We start from the raw sequence: 9,601 nt of genomic DNA, 5'->3' as shown, positions 1-9,601 counted from the left end.
GTTCTCTTCGTCGGCAGCTGCTACTAAATTGGGCCGTTCTGTGTTGCCCCTTCTGCTAGGGCTTCGAGTCTTCTCCTACCTCGCGGCCAATTAGCTCTGTTGCTGCCTCGGCTGGTAAGGAAAAGTTGCTTGGCACCATCGTCTTGTCTTTGTAGTTGCTTTAATCGAATGGTTTCCTACGTCTTCCGCAGCAATCTCATTTCTCATTACTTTCTTGTACTAAAGAAGAAGAAACCGAGATGTTTGGTGTCTGATTATTGATGTCCCGTTTCCTCCGCTTGTGTTTTTGGCCGAATGTGTTCATTGGATGTGCTGAAATTATTTGGTTGTCACTTGCACATCACGTGTTTGTTGTTTTGCCTCACCGCCATTGTAGGGTTTGACTCTTGCAGATGTGAGTGTGGTATTTTTAGCTTCTTTGTTGCGTCCATGTAGATTTTATGGGTTGTTGGAGCAGTCCATTTTAACATTTGCCATTGCTGTGGCATGCAAGCAAGAAGATGGTGAGAAGACGATAAAGAAAAGAATTTTGATGTAACATTTACCAATGTAAAGACGGTTTAATTCGCCAATGCTCCCTTTTGGCATCTAAATTCTAACCACAAGTGTCTTTCTTTTTTACCAAATAGTACTTTGCTACTACATATCTGGTCTTTTAGCAAACATGAATTGTAAGTTTCACTGTAAAGTTACATTCCCTTGTTGCTTGCTGTAAGTTAAAGGTTTTGTGCTAGTTTCTGTATAACCCGATCTCTCGATTGCCAGGTTCAAGCTAAGGCCTCTATGGAAATTTACATCGAGTTTCTTGTTTTCGGCTTTGCTCATTCAAATTTTCCTATATTTGCATGGGATATCACTCTTCGTTTGGTAATTGTTTGAAGCTAGCCTCTCACCTTATAATAAGATCTTTGTGCATGTTCATCGGACTCAAAAGATGTTTATATTTGCGAGCTCTATAGTAATTTTTTGCACATTGATTTTCTTTTACCGTTGAGCTAGCAGTGTTCAGCCTCGGTAAAACCATAATAGACAAGTGTAAGAACTAATTTTGTCACTCATGAAATTCCAATATATTTAGGTTAAAGGACCTGTCTTGATCTCTATTTTCTTCAGTATTTGTGAAATCAACTGTGAGCCCTTACTTCTCTTTGACAGAATTCTCGTTTCTAAGTTGAGCTGCAAGTTCCTTTTCCTATATATATGCAACTTCACATTATAATCTATATCATTAGTCTCTTTGCTTAACTTAGTGCATTCTCCATACACTATACTAGAACATGAAATTTTGCTGCCATTACCGATCTAAACCTTTTGTTTGATGTGACCTTTGAACTGTAGTTTCTGTGGTTTACTGCTTAATTCTGATAACTTACCTTTTCAGTTTGATATTACCTTCTAAAAATTAGATAATGCTGTTCGAAACTTGTAATGTTTTGACGTAACATTAGCAGAGTAATTAGGTTATGGCAGCAGATGATGATGGCATCTCAGTGCTGCTTAATGAACCCAGTGAATCTGATGAGAGATCAGTTGAGCTCTTAGATGAGGTTTCCGCTGTACTTCAAGAGTCTATCAAATCAGATGAGAAGACAGCTGAACTCAAACCAGAAGAGGTAGCTTGGGTAGATTCCTGCCTTGAATTTGGTCCAGAAATGTCAGATGATAAATGGATTTCTCTGAAAAATGCACTGCTTGATGCTCTGAGCTCCTATCCTACATCTTACGAAGCCACATCTGCCGCCATGGAGAGCAACGAAGACGACGAGAGTGTTCAAGTGAGCGAGGTGGCAGCTCAAGATCATGTCGCAGAGCATCAACCATCTGAGGAGACACAGAAAGAGGCTGTGGATGTGGAAGTTTCAGTGAGTCAAGAGGAGGTGGAATCACGAGAGAGTATTTTCAAGGTGTGGGATTTGGAGACTCCAGCAGCTGAAGAGGAGGAAGATGAACTTATCCAACAGCTGAAGAAGCTTCTCACCGGAAGTAGAGAAGGTCAAGAAGAGCTGCAACCTAGCAATTCCAGCTTGGCTCTCAGCCAAGAAAACGTCGCTGAACTTGTCACAAGCATGGTGGATTTGTCGCTGAAGCCTTTCGACGAGTAACTAATGAATTTGCCATCCTAACTGCAACAGAGACTACAAACATGAAGATTGGTTCTGTCATTTAAGCCATTCCTGTCTTTTATTTGTTTGTTCTGACTTGCTCTTTGTACTCGAAATGCCCGGTCTATATTTCTTGGTATACTTTAGTCTTTTAACTTGAGAAAATACTGAATGCTTGTTTATTGGAAAGAAGACTAATGTTTTAGATGTCTCTGATCTCGAAACTATGATGGTGTATCAAATTCACCTATCAAAAGCTAAGAACATGATATCTCATCCAATAAATTTTTGATATCTACATCGTTTATCAGAGTCGCTTACCAAAGACTTAGATTTTGAAACTTCATCTTCTATGTTTTTTTAACCTAAAATCTTATTACGATTGTGATTAAAAATTTTAAACCTCATTTGCTAAATAAATTATTCTAAAATATTGATCCTAAAATATTTATGTATCTCATCTGACATCCATATTACATTTATGTACCTAAAATATTGATCTAATGGTAATATATATAGAGATCCATTAATCATAAGTTGAAATTCAAAACATCATGTAATTAATTTTTGAGGATGCTAATTGGCTTTGATAAATAAAATTGACTGCTTGATGACAAAATCCAGGATCTAATGTCATCTCCACCACTTATTATTTGCAAAAAGATTAAAAAAAAATACTGAAGAAATTAGCTCTACTTAGCAAATTAACTGACCAGCTGATGAATTTTTGCATTAGACTATGATACAAACTGCAGACATTCCAGGTGACGAGGATGGAGGTGCAACAATCGATAGCTTATTCTTCCCTACAAGTCTGATAGTTTCAGATGGCTTGGCGGGGCAAGAATTTTGACCTGTCTGCTGAGTATGATATCAAGAAGAAACCAACAAAATAAATTAAAACACAACCATAAACAAAAAAGGCTTGCACTAAGAAACCAAAATGTCTCCGAATTGATATCAGTGCCATGCCAATATGTTTTGTCATCAACGATAACACTATGTGCACAACAACATGCACAATAAGCAGATAATATTCCAACCATGCAATTGTAGCTACTGCTTTTAGAGGGTGAACTGATCAAACAACATAAGACCGATGACACTTCAAAACCACCTTTTAGTTGGTAGCATCTGTATATTTTGCTCATCAAAAAGTCATCAGAAACCATTTTTAAGAAACATCAGAACCTTTGTGTGTCCACCATTTACGACTATGAGAGCTTGGGACACGTTGGAACCACCGGTGCCAGGCTGGATTTTCGGGACCTGGTGTACTGAGGACAACCAATGGGACAAATAAATCGTTAAAAGAAATTGTACAAGAAAAGAGAAAGGGTGCAAAATCACCAATCTGACCATTGAGCGGTGAAACTCACACTGGAAGGAGGGCATCAGATTTGCCTTCCGTGCTCAAGACAACTCTGCACATTCCATCAGTGGAACAGGAGTGTCAGTAGATAAACATGAAAGGAACGATAATTCAGGACATCAAAACCAAAAAAACCACTTACGCCTTGCATGCTTCAGAAGACGGCTTCATTGTTTCAATTTCATCTAGTTCAGCCTGCATGCACATAGGCCAAACACAACAAAGTCCTTTGAGCTCTTCATGAAGTACAATCATTTAAAAAAGAGACATGATGCATGCACTTCCATTAACCCTCGACCACACTAGTCTGGTGACATGCACTCTGCCCATGTGTTCTTGACATGGTAATAAGTGTTTAAGCAAGCATTAGCCATGTACACCATGTTAATGCATGTATATATGGATACTAATAGATTGAGCAGGTATAAAACCTTGTTTGGAGATTAATCATTCAGATGGTTATCTAAGATTTAGAGCACATCATGGAACCTTATCAAATGACATCTTATTTTGGCCCAAGAATTATTCAGGAGATCGACTGGGATGAGTCTTCGCATTAAGTTACGGTTGCAACTTTACAACCTTGACTTCAAAGGCTTGAGCGCCACAACAACAATCTCTCAACTTGCAGATGCAATGCTGCGATGTTAGCTCTTGTCAGACCCCAGATCTGCAGGAGCCTCATGCAGACCACATGTTTTAGTTGGTAATTATTTATGAAATAAACAACGCTTATGCTGGCTAAGCTATGGGATAACCTGAAATTGCTGAATACTACCTTCAAACTTTCCAGCTCCAATAAAATCAGTATCATCAGAAGATTCAGTTGTTGAACTATTAAACTTTCCTATCCAAAATAAACATTCATTTATACTTAATAAATATAGAGCAAGTATAATGTGATTCACACAAAAACCCAGTACAATGTTCTCTATGCTTCCAAGATATTACATTTAGCATGATTCACACAAACACCTAGTAGTGTGTTCTCAATGTCTCCGAGTTATTACAATCAGCATGTAACAAGTCTTGATTTAATATAATCAGCTATCAAATAAAAGAGTAGGTGGTCTCCAAGTTATTACAATTAGCATGTAACAAGTCTTTATTTAATATAATCGGATTTCAAATAAAAGAGTAGGTGGAAGGTGTTATGCTTTTAATAAAATAATTAGTGGGAACGGCCGATAGGAAAGTTTCGATTATGCATCCTCTCATTTTACCTTTTCCAAGTTCTTTTTTTTTTCCTTTGTGGTGGAGTTGAGAGTGAAAAATATTGCCAAGTAAGAAGCAAATTGGATGCATCAGCATGGACACAGAACTGTCTAATTTCAATAGCAAAACAACAAGAATCCTTCTAAATCATTAACACTTTTTTCATCAAATTTTCCACATAATAATAATAATAATAATAATAATAATAATAATAATAATAATACACTCAAGGTAATACTGAAGTGGGACAGATCTTGGAAAATGTACAATGTTTTAAAATTCTTCAAGATAATTCAAGAAATATGAAAAATATGGACAAATAATATGAAAAGAAAATGAAAATTTGACTTATGCTGTAAAATGTCCATAAATTTTAATATAATATATCATATTAAACCTGGGAACTAGTGCCACAGATTGTCTCGTATATTAGTACTAGGAAAAAAAAAGGAGAAAAGGTAAAATGATTACAATGATCAAATTTTGATACATCATCTTCAGGTGATTTAAATTCACTAAATGAAACCTCCTAGAATGAATCCAGTAATGTTTTCACCTTCATCTGTAATTATCAAAACATGTTTTGGGATTCATAATGATAGGGAGAAGAAAAAGTTCTTCCTCTCGTATGAGCAGTTGAAAGGTACAAGCTGAATTTAATTAGGAACATGCAACCTCAGATCTAGTTACGACAGTTGATATCGGTGCCACTATGTCAGAATTATTAGACACTGCAACACATTTAGTACTGTCATGCAGAGCAAATGAACTGAACATTTATCAAGAGAACCCACCATATGCTATCAATGTTAGGATGTGAAGAGGCATAAACCCTATGTGCTCTTTTTCTCCCTCTTCATCTACTAATCTTTCCTCTCTAATTCATTCCCGTCTATTGTCAAATGGGAACTCTTCTGATTCATGATTCCCCATAAGAACACTCAGTATGTAGACTAATGAGGTCAATCTATGATGCTTCAACAAGAGCCCAAGGCGGGTAGAAGAGTGGAGGCGAGGACCTGGAGGTACTGGATCTCTTGGTTGAGCCGGGAGATGGCAGCCGACAAGCGATGCTTCCCCAAGAAATCGCCCGTCCGCCGCAGCGGACGAGGATGAGACGGCTGCGGCCGGGCCTCCGGCTCCGCGTCCTCTCCGTTTGTCGCCATCCTCTCGCTCTCTGTCTCCTTCTCGCCGCCCTTGAAATCGATCGATGATCCTTAGAAGAAGAAGGAGAGGAAGGCGACGAGCGGCGAAGAAAGGGCGAGGTTTCTCAGAGCCATCGCCATCGTTATCCGAAGAGGGAAAAAGAAGAGGAAGGCAAGAAGAACTGGACGTGTGGGAACGGGTCTCTTTTACTGATCACGGTCAAACGCACGCGCGGCTTTCAAAGCACCGCTGTGACTGCACGTGTACGGCACTGATCGCACTTCCTCTTCTCTCGTTATATATCTCTCCTTGCTTTTACCTCGCAGCTTGTACTTCTCCAGTGCCGTGACAAGTAGACCGGAAAGAGTTTGGCCTGTTGCACGCGGGAACGGGTCGGGTCCCCCAATTGGTAGATCCGAATCTGAGTCGACCCCGAACCCGATCCGACTCACCAATTAAAATTACTGGAAACTAAAAGAATGGCATACCTTTGATCTTCAATGAAACTGCTTGCTCACAGCCAGAGTAATACTGAAGTCCAATGAGACAACTATCAGAGTCTTAGCTGCAAAAAAACACCAATAAACATTAAATTGATCTCACTTGGTGCAGTTTGTGTTCTTACAGCATTGATGGTGAGCAAGCAAAATGATTTCTTTGAATCAACTAGAGACATTACCCAGATTTGTTCACGTCATCTGCCACAAATGCATAGGAACAGTAAAAGAAGAGAAGGCAGGGAGAAGAACAAATTCATGTAAGAAGGGAAGTTGGCAATACTATTTGTGTATACAATTTAGAATCTTGCTAAGAAAGACATTAGGTTGCTGTGTTGTTTAACCAAATTTTCCTCTCTTCTCTCTTGTAGATTAGCCCTCTCAAAAGAGCTGGACATCACAGCCGAGCCTGAATTGAAGGCTTTTGTTGTGTCTAACACTAGACTTAAATCCTGAATTGAATCCTGGAGAGAAAACTAAAGCTTCTTCAGCATAACTCAGGTTATTAGGTGTGTCAACCTTCCTGAGCCAATCATAAGGGAAAACACACTAGACTTATCTGATTAAGGCTGATTCCATACAACTAAATTCTTGAAAGGCTCATGCTAGTGCAGAGATGTATAATTGTTCTATACTTAGTTTATTGTCATTTAGTAAAGGCATGCACATGTCCTACAGTTATTTCATTGCCACACATTGGGCCATATCATGCAATAGAAATTTTATCGACTTTATGAACCACCTTAACTTTGTTTTTATTATTTTTTTCCCAATTTTGATATTTCAATTTGATCATAGCCAAAATGCCAGTGCATTGATCTGATCCCTGATTGTGTTGATCTTGAAATTTATGTTGTGATTCCGAAACTTAAGCTTAGTTTATAAAATCTTCACATAGTCTTTTGTGTTGATTACTTCTGTTGCCTACTAGAATAAAAAAATGGACAGCAATAAGCATGTTAACTGATGTACCTGCAGGACAAAACGATCTTCATCACTCTCAATTTTCAATACCACCTTCACTTGTCCACACATCTCCCACCTTTAAACAGAAGAAAATAGACTTAATAAAATAAGGCAACTTTATAACACAGTTGCTAATTGAATGTAACTTCAAAATCATCATGAGAAGTGGCCAAAGATACCTGTGGAGCCTTTGTGCAAGATACATGGCTGAAAGCAAAGCAAATACACGAAGGCAAAACAACACTGACATAAATGTCATCCTTCTAGAGGTGTACTCTATATAAATTCAATTAACATCACAGAGAAAGTCTATGAATACATTAACAATCCAGAGTAGTTCTATCATGGAAATTTAGTCTTCTTCTCTTCTGGGACTTACCAAACTGAAAGGTTACTAACACAAGAAAACCAGTATACAGGAACAACTGTGTATCAGAGGCAAATATACCAAGTGTCAATGTTCAATGTGAATTAGTACATGGACAGAGTTCAAATATAAAATACTGTGATAACCATATTACAATAATGGAACAAGACGAATAGGTTCCAACATGACACGTAAAAACTAAACTTCCACCAATGAATTTCTGAAGTAACAATGAAATGAGATGAAAAGGTTACAACACAACAGACAAAAAACCGAATACCAAATAACAAACAAGTTGTATATGAAGATATACATGTGTCATGCCCAAGTAAATATGAATTATCATCTGCATATGTAGGCACTCTTACCTGCATATGCACATAAACAGACATATAATTCAAAAATCTGGATCGTGGCACCACCATATATCAACAGGAATGCTGTCTAAAAGGATATATATATATATATATATATATATATATATATATAGAGAGAGAGAGAGAGAGAGAGAGAGAGAGAGAGAGGAGTTCAGTAATATAGAGATTTCCCATTCTCTTCAGAAACTTTATTAATGTTATACAATCAAAAGTTGCCTCCCCCTATCGAAAAGGTCAAATTTTTGTGAGATATGGGTTGCTGTGGCACCTCTAAACCATCCCTTCTTCAGTTTGTGACTTCATCAACAACACCATGTTTTCAGACACATACAACAAGAATAATGTCTAAGAGCATCAAATCAGGGCCAAATTTTCTCCTCCAGTCTCATGGTAGTCCACCTGACATACTCCTAGGCAAGCCATTGTTACATTTTCTGCAGAACATTTTCTCTATCCTTTGGAAAGCATTCGAATGTGATTCATATATAATATATCCGAATAAGAAAAATAAAAGAAAGCACAAGCTTAACATTCCAAATCCAAATGCAGCTTGAAGCTCATAGCCCCTTCACTAGTATTCCAGAACCAATCAAAATTTCACTACTCTTCCTTGTAAGTCAAGGAGAAATTAAAAGGAAAGTCAAGAAAACATATTGATACTCACTCTGCATTTTCTTCGTTGATCTTGACGTCTGAATGAGTGAAACAAATCACAAAATAAACTATGCTTTCAGATATCATATGCTATTAAGCGTTAAATTTCCACAACTAAAGTTTGTGCTCCACGGTAAACATGAAAAATGGATAGTCCACATTTGTCAGTCAATTGACAAACAAATGAAAGAATATTTACCTGCATTGAGCAGCAGCAATCTTCCTTTTTCCCATCTTCAAGCCAATTCTAATAACCAGAACCTGCAAAAGTCAACGAGGTGAAAGAAGAGATTGCTCATAAAGTAACCAAATTATATTTCAGGCTACTCGACAATTCAGAATTCAGATGATGCATTACCATATTGAAGTCCTCGATGATATCTGCAATGCGTTCGATCTCGAGAAAGGCAAGTTTTTTCTGCTTGCTCCCTTCCGTGTCCCGCTTCACCCCGGCGGTGGAACGGGAGATCGCGACGGAGGCCTTGGCGACCAATGATCGAGCAACTAGAGGCTGTTCTGCTTCCTACCGCATAGGGCGAAGCACCCAGCGGCAGTCAAGAGGGGAGTGGAGACGCTGTGGAGGGAGACTGAGCCGCCCATCGCCAGGAACGTCGTGCTCACCACCATCAACGGCTGTGACGAGGCCGCCGCCGCTCCTTTAGAAACAGCTTCATTATAGAGAAACCCAATTAGATAATTAGGTCATATTGGGCCTCATTATTGGGGACTCATTTATTAAAAATTAATAATTTAATAATATTTTTTTTTTATCAAAATTAGAAGAGCTAATTTCCGAAAAGATATTTTTAATTTTTTTTCTCGAGAAACATATCTTATTTTCGGAATTTCCAAATAGTATTTTCTGTTTCCTAATACCTAAAATATTCATAACCACATATCTATTT

At 38.0% G+C, this 9,601-nt stretch overlaps 3 protein-coding genes across 5 annotated transcripts; 1 reads left to right on the top strand and 2 right to left on the bottom strand.

The window, feature by feature from the left end:
* LOC103995174 (uncharacterized) lies at positions 1–2,309 on the top strand. 3 transcript variants are annotated; one of them, XM_009415705.3, is made up of 2 exons: positions 1–114; positions 1,452–2,309. In XM_009415705.3, exon 2 carries the CDS (start codon positions 1,464–1,466, stop codon positions 2,100–2,102), a length of 639 nt encoding a protein of 212 aa, XP_009413980.1. In that variant the 5' UTR covers positions 1–114; positions 1,452–1,463; the 3' UTR covers positions 2,103–2,309. The 3 variants fall into 3 exon arrangements, with proteins under 3 accessions (XP_009413980.1, XP_009413981.1, XP_018685366.1); XM_009415706.3 differs by having other exon boundaries at positions 2–114; positions 1,461–2,309; XM_018829821.2 differs by having other exon boundaries at positions 11–114; positions 1,449–2,309.
* Positions 2,310–3,033: 724 nt separating this feature from the next.
* Positions 3,034–9,335, bottom strand: LOC108953672 (guanine nucleotide-binding protein subunit gamma 2-like). The gene is made up of 8 exons (XM_065165105.1): positions 9,055–9,335; positions 8,896–8,957; positions 7,305–7,374; positions 6,324–6,400; positions 5,709–6,208; positions 3,617–3,669; positions 3,482–3,526; positions 3,034–3,379 (listed from the first exon to the last, which is right to left on the bottom strand). The coding sequence occupies exons 5-8, from the start codon at positions 5,853–5,855 to the stop codon at positions 3,277–3,279; spliced, it is 348 nt and encodes a 115-aa protein (XP_065021177.1). The 5' UTR covers positions 5,856–6,208; positions 6,324–6,400; positions 7,305–7,374; positions 8,896–8,957; positions 9,055–9,335; the 3' UTR covers positions 3,034–3,276.
* LOC135644222 (uncharacterized) lies at positions 6,389–9,323 on the bottom strand. The gene is made up of 5 exons (XM_065161693.1): positions 9,270–9,323; positions 9,055–9,219; positions 8,896–8,957; positions 7,305–7,374; positions 6,389–6,400 (listed from the first exon to the last, which is right to left on the bottom strand). Exons 1-5 carry the CDS (start codon positions 9,321–9,323, stop codon positions 6,389–6,391), a joined length of 363 nt encoding a protein of 120 aa, XP_065017765.1.
* Positions 9,336–9,601: the final 266 nt, after the last annotated feature.

The sequence above is a fragment of the Musa acuminata genome, chromosome BXJ3-8, assembly GCF_036884655.1.
Source record: "Musa acuminata AAA Group cultivar baxijiao chromosome BXJ3-8, Cavendish_Baxijiao_AAA, whole genome shotgun sequence".
NCBI classification, from domain to species: domain Eukaryota; kingdom Viridiplantae; phylum Streptophyta; class Magnoliopsida; order Zingiberales; family Musaceae; genus Musa; species Musa acuminata.
The sequence above is the reverse complement of the archived record's forward strand: the minus strand, read 5'-3'. Positions and strand labels throughout refer to the sequence as shown.

Coding starts and splice junctions, on each gene's coding strand:
- LOC103995174 (XM_009415705.3), top strand. CDS start 1,464: ATGGCAGCAGATGATGATGGCATCTCAGTGCTGCTTAATGAACCCAGT.
- LOC108953672 (XM_065165105.1), bottom strand. CDS start 5,855: ATGGCGACAAACGGAGAGGACGCGGAGCCGGAGGCCCGGCCGCAGCCG. Junction 3,670..5,708: donor AAGAGATCCAGTACCTCCAG/GTCCTCGCCTCC, acceptor ATGTGCATGCAG/GCTGAACTAGATGAAATTGA. Junction 3,527..3,616: donor TCTTCTGAAGCATGCAAGGC/GTAAGTGGTTTT, acceptor TGGAATGTGCAG/AGTTGTCTTGAGCACGGAAG.
- LOC135644222 (XM_065161693.1), bottom strand. CDS start 9,323: ATGGTGGTGAGCACGACGTTCCTGGCGATGGGCGGCTCAGTCTCCCTC. Junction 8,958..9,054: donor TCATCGAGGACTTCAATATG/GTAATGCATCAT, acceptor TGACTTTTGCAG/GTTCTGGTTATTAGAATTGG. Junction 7,375..8,895: donor ATTGCTGCTGCTCAATGCAG/GTAAATATTCTT, acceptor TTCTGTTTAAAG/GTGGGAGATGTGTGGACAAG.